The sequence below is a fragment of the Canis lupus genome, chromosome 11 (assembly GCF_003254725.2).
Source record: "Canis lupus dingo isolate Sandy chromosome 11, ASM325472v2, whole genome shotgun sequence".
NCBI lineage: Eukaryota > Metazoa > Chordata > Mammalia > Carnivora > Canidae > Canis > Canis lupus.
This window is the reverse complement of record NC_064253.1, coordinates 61965544-61989010: the sequence shown is the minus strand read 5'-3', so window position 1 is coordinate 61989010 and position 23467 is coordinate 61965544. Positions and strand designations below refer to the sequence as shown.

The 23467-nt window shown below is 45.1% G+C and overlaps 1 protein-coding gene across 8 annotated transcripts in view; it reads right to left on the bottom strand.

Moving 5' to 3' along the window:
* The window catches only part of ZNF462 (zinc finger protein 462), a 136968-nt gene that overhangs the window by 71845 nt on the left and 41656 nt on the right, over positions 1 to 23467 (bottom strand). For 6 of the 8 annotated variants that reach the window (XM_049116352.1, XM_049116347.1, XM_049116349.1 and 3 more), the window contains 3 exons: positions 8157 to 8406; positions 1993 to 7607; positions 1044 to 1208 (listed from right to left, as the gene is read on the bottom strand). In XM_049116352.1, coding sequence (XP_048972309.1) covers positions 1044 to 1208; positions 1993 to 7607; positions 8157 to 8376 — 6000 coding nt within the window. In that variant the 5' untranslated portion in view covers positions 8377 to 8406. Of the gene's footprint in view, positions 1 to 1043; positions 1209 to 1992; positions 7608 to 8156; positions 8407 to 13273; positions 13400 to 23467 lie in introns of all 8 variants that reach the window. The other 2 variants (XM_049116348.1, XM_049116353.1) reach the window with 2 other exon arrangements.

The following is a 23467-nucleotide window of genomic DNA, read 5'->3' as shown; positions in this document are numbered from 1 at the left end:
TTCAAGACACTCGTGTTTGGAGGTGACTCCTTGGGTTACTGATTACACATGAAGAGCTGTTCTGTCTCCCTCGAGCAATTCCAGGAAACAAGCCTGGGACACACCGAGGTGCCGTGGAAGAGGCTGACCGCCGCTGCCCCCGGGGGGCCACTGCTCTGCTGAGAGCCGGAGGCCTTCAGTCTTTATGTGCAGGAAAAGCAGAGACTTTACGTCCGTGCTCCATGGGCAACACAGGACACCGGAGGGAAACGGGCAGATGACAAAAAATATAATCACATATCTAGGGAGAAGGAGCGGGGCCCTGAACTAACCAGCGTCTCTGCTCAAAAAGGAGTGCTTAGCCGTATCCTGGAAGGCAGGGATGGTGGCTCGGTTCCCAACAGTGGCCGCTCTTCGGATCACCATGTTCGGAGCAGGGGGCCTCATCAGAGGAGGGAAAGGAGGGAAAGCACTGGTCAGCCACATACGGGGAAAGGGCATGAAGGAGGCCAACCAGGTCAAGGGGCTCTCGGGCCTACTGTGGCGTGAAGGCTTTCAGCTTTAGATCTCACGTTTCCTACGCTCCTCAGAGGACCCAGAATAAGAAGTGGAAAGATTCTCCGGGGCTCTCTACCCTGTGAGCCAGATGAGAACAGTAAGGAGTCAGGCAGTGGGAGGAGCAGAAGATGATGGGGAACAGGACCCACTTGATTCCAATCAAGAGCTCGGGCAACTCGGAAGAGCAAACACCTAACGGCACTAAACGCAGCACAGAAGGGCGACCCAAAGCCTCCTGCCCCGAGAGAGGCCCGGATCCTCCGTTTCCACCAAACTATCCGCGTGGAAGGCAACCAGATCGAAACGCGACCGGGTCGAGACACGAAAGATGAAGAAGGTCCAACCTGCAAAAGAATCACAACAAGCCAGACCGATCCAAGTGCAGCTCAGGAGTGCCCACATTCTGGGACGCCCTTTCCTGAGCTGCTCTGAGCAACGGGGGGTTAATAGGTAACTGGAACCGCTCACACACAACAACGCTCCTCCAGGCCTCCCCCCGCTCTCACCTTCACGGCGGCGGACACGGCGGGGACGCTGCCGTACTGGACGTGCTTTCGGAGGTGATTGCAGATGGCTCGGAGCGTCGGGTGCACTTCCACACAGAATTTACACTTGTAGCCCACCACCTTCCTCTCCTTGATCTTTGGCACCTCTTCTAAGTGACCAAAAGGCTGGTGAAATACAGTGGTAGCCGTCAGTACTCCGAGCCCCCCCTCACATGCCGGCATTTATTCTTGCAGCTTACTAGCAGATTTTATTTCAAAGCGGATTAGCGGGTTAAAAACCAAAGGGAGAAATATGTGAGTATTTTTACATAACGAATTCGTCAGAGCCGTGGCACGCTGCCTACTATGCAAAGTCTCTGGAACCCAAATATGTTACAACTTGTGAGTAGAGAAGATTTCTGTGGAGAAGCCTCATCGTCACGGCCACCAGGTTATGTGGTTTTTCAAGCCAATTTCAACTACGCAGGTGAAACGTTGCGTTAGCTACGCCATTAGTGAACTTCTTGACCAAAAAAAAGGATCTACTCCCGGAGATGTGAGGTTCGTGTGGCGGACACCGCAGACCACAACACGGCTGAGAGGTGCCAGTGATACCCAGAGACGGCCCCCGGCTGCCTTAGAAAGAGAGCGAGCGTTGTCGTGCACCTAGGCCTCACATAAGGCTACTCGGCAGAAGGAAATACAGAGAAACCACCCCAGCCCTCCCCCCCCCCCGGGGGGGCCTGGGGTGGGGGGGCGGGAGCGGGAGGCAAGGGGAGCGGGGCCGTGGAGAAGGGCGAGCATAGGACGGGGGATAATCAAGCTCGAAATGTTTAATTGACTTATTGAGCTCTCTGGCAAGCTAAGTCACTAGGAAGCCTGTAGCAGTTTGGCTGGCAACGAAGAAGTGCATGTGGGCACCAGTGATGAGAGGCCTCCTGGGGGAAGGGAAATCAAAACATATCCTTACCCTCTCTTGTTTGAAATCTGCAAAAGCACCATCTGCATATTTCTGCTTGCTCAAAAGCTGTTTCCTCCTCTCCTGACGTTTGGCACGCTTCTGGAATTCCTCATTGTGAATGTTCAAGTGTGAGGTCAGCTCCGCTGTGCTTTGCAGTTTGCTATCACAGTGCTTGCACTGGTAGGCGGGGTTCTGCAAGCGGGGGCCGCTGGCCAGAATGACGAAGTCCCTCTTCAGGTCCCGGCTGTGGTGGTCAGTGTAATGCATGCACAGCAGCTCCGCCGTGCTGAAGGACAGCTTGAAGCACTTGATGCAGCGGAACGGGAGCCACTCCATCTCCTGCGCTTCGCTTCCCTCCACCTCGGCTTTCTCGAAGCTGCCTCGGTCTTCCTCTTCCATCAGCACCGGCTTCTCGTGCTCGTCGGCGTAGACGGCCGTGAAGTAGCCTCCCAGCTTGCTGGCGTGCTGCTTCTTGGGGAACACCCCCGGGTGGCGCTTCATGTAATGGGACACGATGCCCTTCTTGCTGAAGGACTGGAAGGAGCAGAGCGAGCACTTTTTCTTCTCCACGGCCCGCCGGAGCTCCTCGCTGAGCTGTGGGGAGTCGTCCTTGGGCGGGGACGGGATGATCACCTTGTTGGGCTTGTCGCTGATGGTCCGGGAGGCTGCCAGGCAGTGGGTGTAGTAGGCGTCGATGTCGTGGCGCTTCTGGTAGTGGGCCGCCAGCCCTTTGCGGATGGGGTTGGTGTAGGCGCACAGGGCGCACTTGAAGAGGTTGTTCTTGCCCTCCGGCTGGGCGCGGACGTTGTTGTGCTTGATGCGGTAGTGCCTGGCGATCCCCTTCCTCGTGGAGCAGAAGTACTTGCAGAGCTGGCACCGGAACACAGTGTGGGAGACCAGGTGCGAGGTAGAGAAGTGAGACGTGGACACGGGCTCCTCTCCCACGTCCTCCTCCGTGACGGAGACCTGGGAGGGGCTCACTTCAGTGGTTATCTCGGGCTCGAGGGAGACCGGCAGCTTCGGGGGCGACTGGGAAAAGACATCGAATTCAGGCTGATTGTGGTACTTCTCGTAGTGGATTTTGAGCTTCTCCAGCGTGCCGTGCGTGTACGGACACAGTTTGCAACGGTAGGCGCCGTAGCCTTGCTTGAAGATCCTGCTCGTCTCCTCCACGTCGTTCTGGGCTATGTCGGCCGACTGCTCCACGTCGTGCACAAAGTCCTCGGCGGTCACCTTGATGGACGGGTGTCGCTTCTGGTAGTGGGTCAGGACGCCGTGGATGCGGGTGTTGATGTACGGGCAATGCCTGCATTTGTAAACGGCGCCGGGGTTAATGTCGATGTCCTGGGCAAAGTCGGCAGCCTTCACCTTCATGCCGGGGTGCTTCTTCCCATAATGGGTGAGAAGGCCGTGCAGGTTGTTATACTCGGACTGGCACACCGTGCACTGGTACGGGGTGGAGGATATGGCCGGGTTGGCAGAAGCCAGCTGGATGCTTTTCTCTGGGGACAGCCTCGCATCCTCTGGGCATTCGACGTCCTGCTCGGGCAGTGGAGCGGGCATGCTGTTTTCACAATTCACAGGACCCACCAGCTCTTCGGAGGAGGGGAGGGGGTTCTCAATGGCATCTTTCTCCTTGATGATATCCAGCAGCACCGACTCATCACCATTCATGGCCCAGGGATGGAACGCCTGGTAGTGATTGGTGATGTCCCAGATGGACATGGCTTCAAAAACACAGTCTCTGCACCTGTACGTTTTGGCTTCCGTGGGCATTGCGAGAGAGGGGGGGGACGGGTCTGGCCCAGCCCAGAGTTTGGTAGCCATGTAAGTATAGTCAACGTAATGCTCTGGATGCCTCCTTTGGTAATGCAGGAGCAAACCGTTGGGCTCTGTGTGGGAATAGATGCACCACTCACAGTGGTAGCCAGCTTCTATCAAGCCATCTAGAAATGCCCACCGCATGATGGACGTGACCGTGGCCTTCAGGGCAGGGTGGTCTTTCTTGATATGCTTCCTCAGTGCATAGAAGTAGGGGGAGGTATACGAGCACTGCCTACACTTGAGCGCTCGCAGCTTAGCTTTATCCCTCTCCATGTTCGAGGGGGCGACAAGCACACAACCGGCAGGCTTCTTCTGGTTGCGGTCACAGAGGCTTCGGATGGTGGCCGTGTGCTGCCGAATCACATCTGCATTGGCCTTGAAGTCTCGGTGCTTCTTCTGATAGTGAATGAGGACACCTTTGACCGTCCGGTTCCCGTAATCACAGTGCTGGCAAAAGAACATCTCATTCTCGGCGGGAGGGCCGTCTCTCTCAGAGCTGCTTCGGGTCAGCTGCTGCATGGGGGCGGGTGGCCGAGGGGAGCCTTGGGGCCCCTCGGACCCCCTCATCATTGCAGCTGTGGGAGGAGCCTGCCTGATATATTTGGCAGTGACCTTTATCTCTGGGTGTCTTTTCTGGTAGTGGACAAGCACTCCCACAACTGACCGATTACTGTAGGAACAGTGTTTGCAGTAGTAAAGCTCAGTACTGAGGTCTGGTGGCGGGGGTGGTGGGGGGGGTGGGGAACCCATGTTGGACATTTTGGGAGACATTGGAGCACCCACCTCAAATGATAATTGAGAAAGGGCAGAGCCCCTGTCCACAGACACCATTCGCATGGTTTTCTGGATCCTAAAGTAGGAAGCCTTTTCTTCCGGGTGTTTCTTCTGATAATGAACCAAGACAGAATGCATGTTGGGGCTTGCGAACGAGCAAACGTCGCAATCGTAAACGACAACAGTGTTAACTGAGGGGTCCTTCTGATTTTCACATTCTGGAGTAAAGGTCTTTGAAGGAGTGTTTTTATTAAACGTAGCTGGCAGACCGCCACCGCGAGCCACGGGAGTGGAAGTCGCCAGGCTCTTGGGGGCCGAATTCAGAATCTCCCTCAGCGTCTGGGATTCCGTATTCAGCCCTTCCTGCTGCTCCACGACATAGCTGGAAAATATCATCGCGTTGTTAATCTTAACCGTGGGATGCATTCTTTGGTAATGTGGCATCAGGCTTCTGACATTCGGGCTCGTGTAGGAACAAAACCGACACCGGTAGATCAGGTCCGAATGGTCAAAGTTGAGTACATTCATGGCTTCTGGGTGGTGTTCGCCGTAATGCTGCTGCAGGTCTTCAAAGTTGGTGTAATCAATGTAGCATTCCAGGCACCTGTACACCGCACTGTGATCATTGGGATCCAAGATGTACCTAAAGCTGAACTTAATGTACGGGTGCATTCGTTGGTAGTGGGTGCTGACGCTCCGAGCAGATTTGTTGTTAAAGTCACAGTGTTTGCAATAGTAAAGCCTTCCAGAGTCACCAAAGTCCGTGTTCTCGTTATTGTGCTCGGTTCCATAGATGGGAGTCTGGGTGTTCAGCAGAGCAGCGTTGGAAACTTGGTGATCTTTCATGTTTGTCGAGGAGCCGTAATAATCCTCTTCGTCTTCAGAAAGGGTGAGCTCAATCTCAGCCCCGTTGGTGGCGTTGTAATCGTGGGTGACGCTTCTGAAGTTGGGCTCCTTCGGGGGCTCGCCGGCGTCTCTCGCCCAAATCTGCTGGGCTGAAAAGGATGCGGACACCTCCATGACTGGCTCTGTTGGCTCTTCCTCCCTGTCCAACTCAACCTCTATCTCCACTTCATTGTCTTCCTCTTCCTCCTCGTCGTCCTCCACGTTGATCACCGCGTCCTCCTGCTGTTTTGTCTGGTTGATTTTGCTTTGCAGGTTGCTGGCTATCTCGTCGATCCTCGTTCTCTTCTTCACAGGCGATAAATCGAGGGGAAAGTCATTAGCGAGCTTCCTAGAGGCCTTAGCTACAAAATTGTTCTTGGAGGACAACCCAAGAATTGAGGTCTGACTTTTCTTCACAGTGTTGCTGGAAGAGGGGTGGCTGTCTGTCTCACTCTCCAACGGCAGGCTTGAGGGCTGCCCCTCGAATTTTGGCAAGTTGTCGCAGAACGAGTGTTTGTGCTGCTGATGGACCCGTAGCCCTTTCAGAGTCGTGGTGGAGTAATTACACATGGTGCATTTGTAAGGGTGCAGGGGCGGGGCTTGCACGGGGGGCTGGGGCTGCTGCGTCGGTGGGGGCTGGGGCTGCGGCTGGGGTGGCACCTGGTGTGGTGGCTGGAGCTGTGGTGGCTGTGGCTGAGATGGAGGCGGCGGTGGCGGTGGGGGCGGCGGCGGCGGCTGTTGCTGCTGCAAGGGATCCAACAGGACTCCTGACTTTCTGCCATTGATGCTTGGGCTCTCGTAAGACACAACGCCTTCATTCAGTGAAGAAGAAATGCTTTCGCTCTGGGAGTTCACAGCATCCCAATCTGACGTCGTACCCGTGTGACACTGCTTGTGAGCCCCGAGTTTTAACGAGCTCTTGCAAGTAAACGGACATTCGTCACATTTGTAGACAGCGGTCTTTCCGGACAGGTGGATGTTTTCTATGTGACGGGAGATGCTACGTCGATGCATAGTGAGGAAGGGACAAAAGGGGCACTGGAACCTATTCATGAACCTTCTAAACGGAATCCCCTTGGTCTCCAACAGCTTGTTGCCATCTGAGCCCATCAGCTGCTCTGCAGACATGCCCGATGTCTGGTGATCCATCGCATTCAAGCCATTCTCGCTGTCTATCTCGTTCAGCTCTTCATCAGAACTGGAGTCGTTCAGCATGCTGTTAGTTTCCAGGTCAGCGGAGGAATTGGTCATGTCAGCTATTCCATAACGCGATCGCTCTGCCAAGTTAACTAGGCCAGAGTTGTGAGGGGACTTCGGCTTCATCGGAGGGTAAGACACGGGTGAAAACTTGGAAGCGGACGAAGAATTGGGTCTCATGATGGAGTTACTGATGGAGCCCCGAAAGTTGGAGACGTTAGCGCTGGGCATCTCCCGGCTTGCAGCATTCATGGACAGATAGGTGGAATTGGAAGTGGGGCTGGGGGCGCTTTTGTTCTGCACATCAGGGAGGTTCGTCCCTTCTTGCTGCTGTCGGAGGCTGGAAAGGATCTTGACCATGCTGCGATGCTTCTTCATCATGTGGTCACACCAGCGTTCTCGGCGGGGGGTCTGGTAGCTGCACCACTCACAGCAAAAGTTGCCTCGAGACTTGGTCAAAGGCTTGACCATGGACTCTAAGATGCTGCGCTCCACGACCTCTGCGGGCAGTTCCTTACAGGGGTCCTGCAGGGACACGGGTGGGACCACGGGGTCTGGCATTGGAGCGGGGGCAGGCAGGGCAGCAGTGGTCTCCTTCAAATTGTTCTTGTGATACATCTTCTGATGCTTAATTATTCTTGCCCTCCTCGGTGACTTGTACGTGCAAAACTGGCAAGAGAAGACCTTTCCAAACCCCTCGTGCATCATGATATTATAATTTAAGGATCCGGGAACAGGGGGTCCCACTGAACTCCCTTCAGCTTGAGCTCCGTGGACCTTCCTTGTGTGTTCAATGAGGAGGTTTTTTGACCTGAAGTAGCGTACGCAGAACTTGCATTGAAAAAACTTGTTGGTTGGTTTGGGATTAGGGGCAATATGCTGACCGTAATATCCAGGACTGTGGCCATAGTAGCTTCCGGTCCCCAACGCAGTTGCATTTTGACCTAAAGAGGAAGTGTAAGGTAAGTGAGAACAGAAAAGCAAACAAAAGCGAATTAAGAAATTTCATCATGCAAATCAATTTTTCTTTTCAATTATTCTTCATTAATAAACATCACATTCAAAAGGCCTAACGTCTCAAGATGAGGCCCTGAAGAGTATAAATGAAGCAGTAATGTACATCCACGTATCGCTTCTCACAGATGAAGATGGAGTGTTCGGTTTTAGGAACAATACTCACCTCATCTCCTACTAAATGCGCCCTACGGCTATAAAAAGACACGTTTCACACACTGCGACATTCATTCCAGAATTCTGCAAGACACTATCCTGTTCTCCAAATTGAAAGGAAACTAAGAGACGTAAGGAAGCCGAAAAGGACAATAACCTAGGACGCTTAAGAAGAGAAACATGATGCCCAAACCACAAAAATGGCTTGCAAAGGGCAAGAAACTCTGAAGAAGCCACACGTATCGAGAGTCACGGCTATAGGCTACAGCTAGAGGAGGGCAGTAAAATAACATCAGGTGTGCCAAGATTCGGCAAAGATTTACCTGATAGATCCTCTGCGATCGCAAATTCGTCCTTTATAGAAGAATACTCCACCTCTGTCTGATTACTGGCATTCATGGACCCGGATCGTGGCTCGTTAGCATTGTCTTCAGCAACATCAGTTGGCTGCAGAAATGCCGTGTGGACATCCTGAATGTGTGCCTTGAGATCTTCGTAAGATGGGGCCCTGAAGTCACAGCCATCACACTGAAGCACCTCCATGATCCGGGCCTACCTTCTCACATTAGGAACCTGTGACAGAAATCAGAACAAAGCATCTAAAGAAATGCACTATTTGCATATCCCAAGTCAATGGGGCTACGAGTCCATTAACAGAAGAATTTCTAGTATCGGTAGATTTCTCTTCCTGAACTTTGCCAGTTGGAACACCGGCCAAAGGAATGCAACCAGACATAATAGGGATAATGTCCTTGAGTTCATAACTTCAAAGAAGGAGGTGGGGGGGAACCCAGATAAACATTTTCCAGTTTGATATAAATACATCTTCAAAAGCCATTTGTCAAGGAAACCCTTAACAGTTCAAAAGTTTTAGTAGTTTCTGAATTTCTTGACTGAATTCAAACTTCTTGGTAAGTTGATATTGACTTTGATTCTGCCTTGGACCCATTTTTCTTTTGAACTAGAACCTTCTCAGGAGTAAAGAGGAGGTCTGCACAGAAAAAAAGGACAGATTTCAGTCTTTATTAGCCGTTTTAACATTAGAACATCGATGTTTCATCACCAAATGGTGAAACAGTATTGAATCCCGGACTGGTGGTAGAGAGAGCTTTTATTACACCTTTTATTATTCCAATATCTTAACTGATATTGGGGTACGCCTCTTTCTTCCTTTCGCCAAACAGTTTAGTTGTGCGCATGTGTATGTGTTTCATAAGCTAAATGGTCATTTTGCCTTTTACTACCTACCAATTATAACCTAACAGCTTCTCCAACCTAATTAGGTCATAAACTATTTCTCATGAGATTCTCCAATAACCAACTTCAGATGACAGTCCAGTTTCTAGTTTAAAGTTGCACCTTGGTACCTGGATTTACATATTAAGGTAACACACACAGTTCTGAAGAGGGGCTGCTAGGGCATGACTCTCTCTTTTCCTACATCTCCCCTTCTCAAATGTGAAGTGTACACTTGCACGCAAAAAGCTGTGAACCTACCATAGAATAAAGCACAACTTGCCCAGCACTCTGCTCTTTTCACTGTGTGATTGAAAGACATAGATAGCTTCACACTAACTCAACGGAGAGGCTCACCATGAAGCAGTTAAAAATGTATTAGGAGGCGTAGTCTGTCCCATCTTAAAACATATCTTGAGTTGAGATACCCGGTTATTATCTTAATCGGGGAGTTACTTCATTGAGCTCACCGCAAACTCTACTGAGTCACTGTAATCTAGAACCAGATGTCCAAGAACTAAAGCCTTGGCCAAATCTTTCTATACTTTTATGGCACAGCAACTTTCCATACTTTCGTGGCAAAAGGTAAATTGTTTCTGCAGGAGGAGCAACGTCTAGTAATAGGTCAACGTAGAGAAAGGGAGCCATTGCGAGCGGATTTTCTATGAAAGAATGCTCCTGCTGATAGCCTGCTAAAATAACTTCTGGCAAGTCCAGCTCTGGACAGCCTGAGCTTGCAGAGTGAGACACAGATATTTACCTCCTCTTCTTTCACCCAGCAATTTATCCTTTTTCAATAAACACTGAACTGTGCACCAGAGTCTTTTCAGCTAACTAAGTCTCAATATTCGAGATACACAAGCTTTTATGCCTAAGCACCAACCCAAATTGTGTGGAAGAGGTTGCTATCAGCTCTGGATCAAATTACAGCAGTCACTGAGGCCCCACCCCACTTCTCCTTTCGCACAGTCCATTAGACCTGAAAACAAATTTTTCCATGGTGCAGACGACTCCTGCATTTAGAACACTTCGCAGAAAAAAGCAGATCATCCAGTGTGCACTCCCCATCCCCCAAGCCTAGCCCTTTCATCTCAGCCAAACAAGCCACAGCTCTGCTGAATGTGTTTATCACACTTTCAAGAGATAGGAGCTCCTGCGTCACTGAAGCTCTAAGACTCACTAAGCTGCCCTAGTCCCTCTGAGCTTTAGGAGCAGCCATTTTAGCTCAGAGCTTCTCCTCCGTGCACAACATGGCTTCTCTGGGATTCTGCTAGGCTGACGATCAGAAATGAGCAGTAGAAGAACAGGCTGGGCTCCTCCTATGCTCTTCTCCTCCCAACAAAGCATGAACTGTTTTCATTGCTTCCCGAAAAGCAGCACCTTTCTCCTCCTCAAATGTCATTCACCAAGATCTCCGAAGGTTCTTTTATCCCATGATTGATAAGCTTGTTCGTTAGTCCCAGCAGAGCACTGGTTATTGCAGGACGATCCTGGACCAGACCCCTGTTGTTCCACAGCAGGATTTTGGGGGTGGGCTGGGGGGACCTTCAGAATGCCTTGGCTTCTTGGGAGTCGTCCTTCCACACACAAGAAGACATACCATCCGACTCTGCTTGCCAGATTCCAAAGTCTAATGACCTTTGTTAATCACCAGCCAGTCTGTCTGCATCAGCAGACCCTGCCAACAGACACACCCTTCAACACAAAGGCTGTAGCTATTCCTTTTAAAAGAGGTTCTCTGAAAGCTCCATTGTGTAGCCCGAGAGGAAAACAAAATCTCTTCCCTTCAAAACTTCAAGCCTTTAGAAATAATGCAACAAAAGGCTTTCTGCTGTGTGTCTTTTGGAAATTTTGAGCCTGGTTTGCACAACATCAACAAAAATTATGGTTCTGCACAAGGAAAGCAGGGCACCTTCAGCATTAAGTCATCCACCCAGACATGAAATTCATCTCTCTACGCAGTTCTCTAATATCTTGGTGTCTTCGGAAGCTGTTATCAAGGATTCTAACTTCGCTGGATGCAAACACACACCAACAGTCTCCTTGTTCTGCTACAAAGGAGATTAAAGGGTCATGAGATCAGGAAAAAAAAAAAAAAAACCCACTGATTTGGAAAAAGAAGAGATGATGAAAGTGATTTCCTAATGGGTTCTAGCTTTAATGTTGTTGCAGTCTCTACCTCAAAAATAGCTCAGAGCCTTAGAAGAGGTTAATCTCCAGGCTGCTGAGAGAACCAGCGTCAGGTACAGCTGAATGGCCTTCAATCTGATGCCTGTACCAAGCACAGAAAGGAGGACGGAGCCTCCTTTGAAAGCCATTTTGCCTTTGTGTACACATTTCTCCTGAAGACGCTGACTGAAGAAGAAAACAGAAATTTCCAGCATGGCCTAAACAATCAAAGAAACAGAAACTCGATGTGTTTATGAGACCGAGGATGCGCACACGTGCAAGAAGTGAGAACAGGAGAAGAAGGGAATGGGGGAGGACAGAGACAAATAAGCCGGACCCAAGGATGACCCATCCATCAACCGGAGTATGTTTTCACAGCAGATGGTAATCCTCTGAGGAAACCCTCGACAAGGAAAAAAAAGGAGAAATAAGCTCTGCATGTCTGACTGCCTCATCCACCCAGAAAGAGCAGCAACCCTAAAAGACTCATCTAGACACTGATCTGCTACAAAATTATTATTTAAAGCTAAAAGCCTTGATCTCCTATCTCCTTACTTCATTTAAAAATACTGTCATAATGAGATTAGCAATACTTTCCCCCACCCCCTGCACTGACCCAATCAGCAAAATCAAAAGCAGAAGAGGAAGCTTCGGAAACTAACTAAAAAGAAATGCTATTCCAGAAGGTCATGGGGTGAGTCTACAAATCAAACAAGCACCCCAGTGTCCTACACCCCCCGCCATCCCCACCCCCGGCAGTATTCCCAGGCTCCTCAAGGTCAAACTGGCATCGAGGACTAGCTCTAAATACCACCCTGGAGGAGACCTGCTCAATGAATACCCTATTGCCTGACGTGATCAGTCCTCTTAACATGCACCCACGAAACCCCTAGACCATTCAAACTATTCATTGCTCTTCAATACTACTTATTACTGGTGGTTGGGTTTTTCCATTTCCATTTCTAAAAGGTGGGGTTTTGATGAGAAACCCTAAATCCAATTTCCATATACTGACAAACTCTTGAGGACATATTTAAAGAAAGCCCAGGGATCTTGCTCAAGATCTGGAATATACACATGAGAAAGGGGAAAGGTAGAGCGCATGGACACAGGTTGCTCTTCCGCTTACATTGCCTGCGCACCCCGTTTCTGGGCTCAGAATCCCAGGGGGCCATCATGCCTCAGTGAAGGTGAAAGAGGACAATCCGCAGTTTCTTGGCCTATCCTTCCAGCTCACAGCCCAGACGTACCTGGAGAGGGGGAGGCACCCTTGATGGTTCACAGTGTTCTCACGACCCGGCCACCATCAACCCTCGCCCAGGGCAGCTTGGCGAACACTGTTCTCTAAGCTTGCATAAACATGGTCTTCAAGTCAAAGTCCCAACTGTCTCCAGGAAGTGCCCAAATTAAAACACACAGGCCTTGCCTGGATCGAACCTGTTCTCTGACTGAAGGACTGCAGACCAGAAATAAAGCTGTGAAGCCCCACAGCCACAGGGATTCAGCAGCAACTAATTATAACCTTCAAAGCCTTTGAGAAATAGAACCAGAAACACCATAAGGTGCTTTTCCTCTGTCCACTCCAGAAACCTAGTTTCATTTATAAGGCACTGAGCTCCCCAGTTCTCCTGAATCACAATTCTAATAAAAGGTTTTAGTTAGCACCTGTTGTTTGTGCTTTTCTTACTTTCCAATGAATGGAAAAACCAATTATCCAAGGACTGGTAGTGGAATGCATAAACTCTGGAATAGTTCAGCTAGAAAAACAGAAACATCAGGAACGTAAAGATCATTCTCCAAATGTATCTGTGGGTCGGAAACAGCTGATAGGATGAGGTCAAAGAGCCGTGAGGTGTTAGGAGGTTAGCATTTCTCACTGTGAGCCCCAGCACTGCCATGGGGTTTGGGAGGAAGGAAGAATTTTCATGCTGAGGATGAAAAAAGGGGGGCGGGGGGACCACTAACTCATCCACTTGTGAACGCGGGTTGCTACTCTTAAGACAAGGGGTGTTTTACATCGCTACTTATCACTTACCCTTGTCACGGTCCAAGTGGGAGTTCTAATAATTTGAACATCATTTAAAGCATCTTTCCAAACAGGACTGGACTGAGAAATTGGGGTGAAACTTCCTTTGACAGGAACAGTAGTTGCAGGATCAAACTGACAAATACAAATGTAGAATAAATACTTCTTTCTCTTTCTTTCTCTCTCTCTCTATATATATCTGAAATAATTAATTTTACTGATTTAATGTTATCTCAGAAATGAACATGTGCACTCCGAATTTGACAGGGACTCCGTCTATTAGAGCAGAATCAGCCCCTTCCGAGTAAGTACAAATGATTTATGTACTCCTCCCAAGTTTAGTTAAAATAATAATAATAAATAAATAAATAAATAAACAAACAAACAAACCAGCAAAATAAACCAACAAAGAACTTCTGACAACAAGCTACCTCCATCGATCCTGCAGCATTCAGTACCACTACAGATCCTGGCTCGCCATGTGGTGTCTTCAAATGTCCTATCAAATGTTTATACTGTTTGCCACATGATCTAAGCAGTTCTGTGTACTCTTGGCAATTCACCACACTAATGAAAGGTTTAACATATCAGGGAGGATAAATAATTAAGGAATTCAGAAGGGAGACACAGCTGTTCTTCAAAACCAAATTTTCAGAAGAGAAAGGATTAATTTGCGATCACATATGTAACCCCCAATATGAGACTGAATTTAAATACTAGCAGAGAAATACCAGGAGACTCTGAGTCCTGCCAATGCACGCAGCCTCTGTTGTATGTGGTCAGCCTGGTCCATCTGTGGACCCTCTATACCAGCACAAGTCTGAGGAGGCAATCTGCAGATTAATAGCCCACTCGCTTTCTGGCCAATGATGGTGCTTTTCAGGTGATCTCTTGTTTTGGCTTTGCTCTGTATAAAGTTTTCAAGTATTATGGGGCATGTTGAGTAATATTTCTTAACAGATGCCTCTGGGATCACCATTAAAATGAGATGAGCATCCAGGGATGTAATCTAAGTGACTAAAAAACTGTCAGATATGTAAATAAGAAGCAATTCTGGCTGAGTGACCTGTTATGAAAGCAGGTAGTGAGTGTCTAACACAGAAAGAGATAGTACATACCTTCTGGAGAATTCATGCATTCCTTTGCAATGATATAAGGCTAATTGAGGCCAACAGGCCAATCGGCAGCCTGCCAGCTCTCCTGTCCTTAGAAAAGGAAGCGTGTGATTTGAACAAGGAGATAAAAGAGGAGAGAAGGGACTAGAAAAGAAAGGGAGGAAGCAGGGTGGTATCTCAGTAGCTTTAGACTTCATTGTCTGTAAAGGGGAACCTGCAGTTCACTAGATAACTCGAATTCTGAGAAGCGTCTTGACAATATTCTCCTTGAGAAACAAAACAAACCAAGACGCCTCCTCATGCTAAAATTCTCAAAACGCAACCGTGACAAATGAGATCCCAGCTCATCTTGTTCTTTCAAATGACGGCAAGCCATTCTTGGTGTTGAATGAATTCTCTGAAATGTCATGGGCCCATCAGGAAGTTCCTTGGAAACTCTGAAGCCATTCTTGCCCTAGCATTGAGAACAAGAGATAACTGATTTCTCTCCTGGAGAGCCAACCCTCACCCAAACAGCAGAGACAGAAAATCACGGTGTTCCCTTAGAGACTCTTCAGAGTCTGGCTGGGTTTCTACAGAAACTTTTCACGCTACAAGAACCCTCATTATAAAAATTGTAAAATTAAAGGGAAGTTCCAGATACGCTGCTGGGTCGTCATTACAGAACTGATGGAGACGCAGAGTAAGCAGAAGTTGCAGTAAAACTCATCTTTTCACATCATGAAAGACCAGCCCATGCATCAAGTACCTCCTCTGTGGATCTGAGAGCTTGACTGACCTCAGGCGCTGGGCATGTCTTCACGGCCATAACCGTTCCTGGCACAGAAGGTCCGGCCAACCACACAAAGTCTAAATTCCACAGTTTCAGTGAATGGATCCAGAAATCATTTTAACAATTTACCTTGTTCTCTATTACCACTCAGAGAAAAACAAAACAAAACGGAACAAAAAACAGTATCTGGCTATTGACTTGTGGGGAGTATAAGAACATTTTGCTACAAGAATTTTTTTTTATTCGGGGAGAAGCCCACAAAAATCCCAATCTAATCCCTCAGGAGACTTGCACTTTGCTTTATGTACATGGTTTGCTCAAAAAATTTAAACAAGCCACTTCCTTTAGTTGAGAATTATCCCAAGTTTGTCCATATCCGTGGAACACAAGGGCCGGATCCAAACACTGCAATGACCTTTCCAGCCTAATTTCTTATATCTGACAAAACTGACTACACAAGTCTGGCACCTTTGTCTTTCTCCAAACCTTGGTTCCTGATCTAACTACCCTGTCAGGATGAAAGCCCTATGCAGACTCCTTTCTAGAAAGGTAAACAATGCCTGGGCTTGCATGGATAATAAACACTTTCAGATCCTCCTATCCAAGGAGCCTATGGCCTGTTCTTTTCTTTTCTTTTTTCTCTTCTTGGCCTCCACCTATAGCAGAAGCTGTACTTCCTCCTTATTAAACTAACCAACTGGCCCATTCATATCCATTGGTTGTTCCAACAATTTAATAGAATCTTATAGCAGGGAAAACACAGTATGTGTTTATATATGGCACCAGCAAATACCCAAGAGATTTAGGAATTTTTTAAAGGAAATGATAGGCAAAGAATTTCTTTTCTTTTGCAATCTCCAATCTACTTTCAGCAAGTAAGTTTACACCTACAAAATTACTGTACCCCAAGAACTTCTAAACAGAATGTTAAGACATTTGTTTGCCACCCAAAAAGTAAATTTACCACCGTGTAGAAACACTAGAATGCTCCAGTACTCTGCCAAGCCCCACATTCCGTAAACCCTTAATGATAAATTTCATTTTTGCCCAACAAGTTTAGTTTTTTTTTTTTTTTTTTTTTTTTTTTTTTTAAATTTTATTTATTTATGATAGTCACATAGAGAGAGAGAGAGAGAGAGAGAGGCAGAGACATAGGCAGAGGGAGAAGCAGGCTCCATGCACCGGGAGCCCGACGTGGGATTCGATCCGGGGTTTCCAGGATCGCGCCCTGGGCCAAAGGCAGGCGCCAAACCGCTGCGCCACCCAGGGATCCCTAGTTTTTTTTTTTTTTTCAGCTTATTCACTATGGGGCTGCTCAAAAAAAAAAAAACAAAAAAAAAAACAAAAAGACAAGGATATAGAATAGAAATGCCTATCCAGCAAGTAACAGAATTTGTTCCCGGCAGGTGTGACGACTCTGCCTGCCACCTTCACCTTGAGGGAGTCTTTTGAAGCCTCTCTTCGAACATTTTGCTAAATGAAGAAATTAGATTATGATATTCAACCTTTTTATACAAAAAAGGAGTGTTTTACAAGTTTTCCTTCTCATCTCTGAAAGACTTTTTTTCTGACTTAATTCACTCCTTTACTTTTATTATTATTCAGAGATAAACAAATGTGCAGTTTTGTATGGCTGACTCGTCATCATCAAAGTCTGGGCTCAAAGGTTCTAACCTCCAAGATGCATTCCCTGACAGTTCCATCTGACATTTGCCCACCCCTTTGGCCCCCAAGAAATCAAGCTCCCTCTCCACAACCCGGACCACACTCCCTTTCTACCACATTCCACTGCTTTATTTGCTTCACTGTTGATATGATACCCATTTGTGGTCTGTTTCCCTCTAAAACATAAGCACCCTGATAGCAAGTCCATGCCTGTCTATTCATATTGGTGTCTTCAGCACTGGGGACAGTTCACACAACAGGTTCAGCAAATGTGCTGAATGAATGAATGAATCAGAGGTTCTGAAGATTCCAATCAAACATAAAAAGAGCAGTCACAGGTATTAGATCCTTTTACTAACCCTATGTTAGCACAGAGTAGAAGCAAATTTGCTACCCTACCCCCCTCACAACCCCCCCCAACACCACAAAAAAACCCCAGCCCAAGGTCCTTTGGCAATATCTAAAGACATTTTTGGTTCTCACAACCAGAGACGGAGGGTGCTATTGGCATCTAATGAGTAGAGGCCAAGGAGGAGACCGAACATTCCACAAGGCACCAGACAGTCCCCACAACAAAGAATGATCTAGTCCAAAGTGTCAATAGTGCCGAGGTGGGAAACTTTGTCTTAAGTGGTCTGTGGGTTATTTTCAGCCTCCATATATAACTCACCTGCCTTTGTAATCCTTCCATGGAGTCCCGGCTGGGGCATCTCTGAACTAGACAGTCAGCAAATTCTCTCCCAGCTCAAAGATTTTATGATTCTATGATTCAAAATGACCTCAGTAGTCTTCAGGTCATAGATCATGAGTTTTTCAGTCTTATTTTTCTGATTTGGGTATTTTACTAAAAATTTTTCAAGAAAAATGTAAAGAGTGACTGGTTCATCTTTCTTTGGTGATAAGGCCCATACACTGTTGATGATCCCATGGGCTTTGAGGGCAAAGGGCCGATGTCATTAAAAATGTCAAGTTCTACACTTAGCATGCAGCCTCCAACTAAAATTTCTGTGGAAAACATTATGCACATGTTCTCCTCTTCAATACGTAAAATTATCTTCTTTCAAAGTGATGGGGCCCCAGGCTAATCAAAATCACTCTTCAGAGGACGAGTAATGTGTTCCTTTTGATTCTTATACCCCCAGGGCCTAGCACAGGTCTGGTCCTGATGAGATTTGTGGTATGCATGAGTGTATGCATGCCTGCTTTCCAGGAAAGGATATGTCAGTGGTACCAACTGAAAGCCAAATATTTAGGATTAAGCAATTCCAGAGAACTTCCAATGATCAGAAAAACAACACGCAGTGTTATACAATACTCCTCCTCACTCCAACTAACGAAGCTCAAGAACCACATCACAATGATTAGCTGACTACTGGGGTGTGTACAAGAAATTGTTAAGTCTTCACTGGTCCTTGTATTTGAGTAAGTGACCATCTTCCTTTTCGTCATCATCCATAGGGAAGGTGCTCTGGCTTCATCATTCTACCCATATATTTATAACACTGTTAAGCTCCCCTGAACTGATGTGACACTTGGCATCATCACCTGGGGCTGTTCTTGAGACTATTCGGTTCTCTTCCCTCCACAAAAACCTTTTAATTCTTATTTGCAAGAATTCTGAAAGGCTGAGGAAAAATTCTCCCCTATAGCTCAAAATCATATAAAAATTTTCAGTGGAGGGAAGTATAACAAAATTTGGTAGGAACTGAATTTTCTCTCCTTTACTTCCCTGAAAAATATTGAAACAACATATTACTCGTGCCTTCCTTCAAAACAAATGGAAGAATTCACTCTAAAAGTTAATCACCTATAGGCTCATAATGTCCACTGGAGAGGAGATCTTAAAGACCATGTGGTTCAGCCTGGTCCAATATCTTCACGTTTTACGTAGGGAAACAGGACTCATGAAAAATAACCTGTCCAAGGCTTCTAGAACACAAGTTCTCTGAAGCCAGAAAAAGAAATCTTTTGAATTCCATAATTTGGGAAAGGAAATGAGCAGTAAAGACACTCTATATATGTTATTTACTTCATTAATGGCTATTCCCACTTAAAGCACATGCCCCATACATATATCCTCCCTAACAAGAGTCTTTCTTCCCTGGGAGGCAGACTCTAGAATAACCTCCAGTGTTTCATCTGCTCTGAATTCTACACTCAGGAGAGTAACTGAAAAGGTGCAAAATCCATCGTCTGCAGTTTGACTGTTCAAAGACCTTCTCAGGCATGCAAACAGTGTGTTCCTACTTTGGAAACACACTTGGAAGACTGAAAGTTGCTGACAAAGGTACACACAGAAGAACAAGAGCTATAACACTGAATTATCGTTCTTCAGAATCCAACCTCATGGAATCGGAACAAGGTTACACAGGAGCTTTATGCCTGCCAAATCTACCCCATGAGAAACATCGTCTTGTTTCTTATGGAAAATGTGCACTGCCAACAAAGTCACTGAAGAGGCTGACTGAATGAGTCTTAGGGGTATCTGGAAATATCAGGGTCAGTTCTTTTAAAATGGGAAGGAGAAGTGCAGTCGGACACATGCCTGGCAAGGAAGCCAATCTTCTTGTGGCACATCTAGTGTACGGCTCGGATCAGTAATTCCAGAACATTGCTGATACCAGGTTTTACTTCAGATTATATATTACATTCTGAAACCAACCACAGCTTGAGATATTTGACCACGTTTGCATATACACGTATGTATGTATTTATCTTCCACTTATCTATATTCCTAGTAGACATCTATGCTCGTGTATTGGATATAGAAAAGTTAATATATCAGAAAGGCTTGGAATGATCTTTAACTGTTTAAATATTCTCCATTAGGGTCTCTTACAAAGGGTCCCTTATCATCATGAAGAGAATGGTTTAGAAATCAAGAAGATGCTGAGGTCTTTATGTTTGTTCATGTTTTCCTCCCTATAGAATACTCTTACGTACTTTTTGAAGGTCCAAGTGATCCCCATCACTTAGGACAATGATTCTCAAAGTGGGCTGCCTAGGCCAGCGGCATTAATATCATCCAAGAATGTTAGAAATTAGTTCTCATGTTCCCCTCCAGACTTAATGTGTTAGAAATTCTAGGGGGTAGGGCCTAGCGATCTGTATGTTAACAAGCCCTCAGGTTGATGCTGATACTCAAGTCTTAAGATTAAGCTTAAATCTTCCTTCCTGTATGAAACAGTCCAAGACCAATGCTCCCTTCTCCAATGTACAGGGAGCCTTACTTATAAATGCTGTTGATTGAATGACTACAATAATAGCTAGAGAGTCTTCAAAGAGCCTAAGAGAGGCCAAGGTTTGCAAATATTTCACTTCTTATTTAGCAATTAATGGGAAAACACTAAGTTGCAGAATCCAGCATTAGAAGCTATAAAGAGTACACTCATAAAAGGCAGAGTTCCTGTCTCTGAACCAGTGAATACAGTGGCCAATACAATGCTCGTATTGATAATTCATCGCTCCTAAAAACTTCAACAGTTTGTGACATGGTGTCCTTGATATTTATAAAGTGGGATGAGGCAATCCACAAAGGAAAGAATTAGAGTATTTTATCCAGAAAATACTAAGAGCTGGGTAAATCCTCAAAACCCTAGATTCTTCCATGACAGGAGGCTTTCGTGATAAACAAAATCTTATTAGAAAACACCTCCAAACTTGGAGTGGTTATTTATCACACTAAAGCTAGAGTGCAGAGCTAAATCTGCAGTAAGAATCAACATCTGAAAACACAGATGTGTTTAGAAATCTCTCAAAGGAAGGATATGGGCTTTAAGCTAACCAAGGGACTCTCAGAAAAATGGTGGCTAATTGTCTCAAAGTGCAAACAAAGGCTTGGCTGAAGGAAAAGAAGGAGGACAACATAAACAAAGGGAAAAAAAGTTTGGCTGCACTAAAGCAACAGACCAATGGGGCCCTCTAATCCAAAGCACGGCTTAGAACTTGGAATCACAGAGTTCAGAAGGAAAATTCATCAACTCTGTCTTGCCCAGGAATCTAATTCCAAGACCATGGTGGACTGCTCAAGGGGCACAGAAGTTAAGACAAACCCATCAAGACCCAAACTCAGGCTCTGAAAGCAGAACCGAACAGGACTCAAGGAGAAAATGTAAAAGATACTACCCTTACCAGTTGGAAGCCAAGAGTAGGTTCTGATAGTTATGTCCCAACCAGAGATAAACTAGAGAAAAATGAACTGAGGTTTAAAAAAAAAAAAAAAAAAAAAAGGTGATAGAAACGGTATGGAAAGGACCAATGAATAATCTATTTTGAAGGAACAGCGCACAAAAATAGTTACATACAACAATTAACAGAGATACTATGAAAGAAGAGATCAAAGATAAGATGATAAGACATCAGAATGAGATGAAAGGGGAGCTGGCAGTTGAAAAAAGAAACTGACAACAAAAATAATATCATTGCAGAACCAATAAATATATTAGAGTAATAAGAGACAAAATCCACAAACCAAAAACGAAGTTGATGATGTGGAAAACAGTCTTCAAAAAAACTGCACAAAATGCAGAGGAAAAGGACAAGCAGATGAAAGCAAGTAGAGAAGATGACAGATAAGAAGGTCTGAAAACAGAGATCCAACGTACAGATAAAAGGTATTCTAGAAGTAGACAGAAAAACAAAACAGAGCAAAACAAAATATGCTCCAATCTGTGATAAGAAATAATTTTGTTGAAATAAAGAAGTATCTGCCGTTCTGGGAAAAGAGTGAAAACCATCAAAATTGAGACATACTGGTAAAGTTACAGAATTTCAAGCATCAACACTGAATGACATAAAATCAAGATCTTTTAAAATTAGTCAATTATGGGGGCACGCGGGGAGAATTCGGGACTTTTTCACAGAACATTCAGTGACAGGAAGCAGTGAAGGAATGTCTACAGAGGCTTGAGAAAGGAGCATCTTTAGTATTCAGTTCCCAACTAACTTTCCAACCATGTATAAAAGTAATAAGAAAGCATTTTCCAATCAGCAGAGTCAAGGCATGCTGCACTTACTAACAACTCTCCTTCATTATCTACTCAATGATGGAAGATATCCAACCAAGAGGAGATTCAAAATTGAGATCTCAAGAATATGGAATTTAGAGATAAACAGAAGATGTGAGCACTAAGTCCTCTTTCATCTGAAACTAAGACTGAATAATTCATAATAATTGCAAAACAAGATTATAGTCCCTTCAATGTAATAACTAATAACAACAAATTATCCCATAGAATAACAATAAATACATAGAATTGGGGAAAAAAAATCCTTAAGCATAATAACAGAAACAAAGAGGTAGGCATTAGAGGATAAATGTAAGTGGGACACTATTCTCAACTTTCATAGTAGAACACAAAAAAACCCACAAAACTTGATATTGCCTCCTTCTGAAGTTAATGAATCCCCAAATAAAGGTATAAAGCACATTAAAGTTAAACATTTAAGTAATAAAAATCAAAACAGAGAATATAGCGCTTAATTTTTTTAATCAAAGAGAACATAGATCATGTAGTAAAAGATAAGGACAAAGGAAACGGCACAGAAATACACTAGTAATGAAATTAATTAGAATCAAGTATATATGTTATATCAGTAAAGGTGATCTGGATAAATCCTCCCATGGAAAATATCCCCAGAGTAGATTCAAAAACAAACTCTAATTCCATTTGGTCTACAGGATACACACACAGTAAAAAGACAAAAAAAGTTTGAAAGTAGTAATAATGTAAAAGATACATCAAGAAAAGAAAAAGTAGAAAGAATGATTAGAATTGTTCAAAGTTAAACTCACAGATAAGTTTTTAGGCTTATCTTTAATTTTTACAGAAAATTACAGATAAGAAGAAACATTTTCACGATATAAAGGAAAATAAATTATTATAAAAGTTGAAAGTTTAATTTTACAATTAATAAGTTAAAAAGTACAGTCTACAATGAAGATTTGTCATAAATATTTATGCTCCCTCACATCACCAAATAAAGGAAAAAAAATGGCAACAAATAAAAGAGGAGACATAAATACTTAATAGATTAAATGAGGAAAGCCAAATAAGAATAGAATAGTTAGAATTCAGTTAAGAGATACATTTCAAATTCTGTATCTTAGATATAGAAAGCACATTTTAAAAAATATATTTTGTTCATTTATTTGAGAGAGAAAGAAAGAGTGGGAGGAGGGGCAGAGGAGAAGCAGACTCCCCGCTGAGCAGGGAGCCCAATGCAGGACTCAATTCCAGGACCCTGGGATCATGACCAGGGCCAAAGGCAGATGCTTAACTTAACTGACAGACCCACCCAGGCACCCTAGAAAGCACATTTTCATTTCAAGCAACTGTGGTACATTACAAAGATTTTCAAATCCCCATGGAAGTTTACAGGAGTCTATCATGTCAGAATTAGGATATAATAAATTACAAATAGAAAAAAAAGTCCATCACTTTTACTTATAATGCAGTAAAATTGGGGGAGGAGGCGACAAAAAATTCCCAACACTTGGAAAACCCTTTTTAACACTCTCTTCAACAGTTTCTGGACTAACCAGAAATGAAAACTCAAGTACAGAATGTAGTTCTGTTTTAAAATGATATATATATATCATTCCATATATATATATGGAATTTGGTAAAGCTGTACTTAGAGGAAATTTCA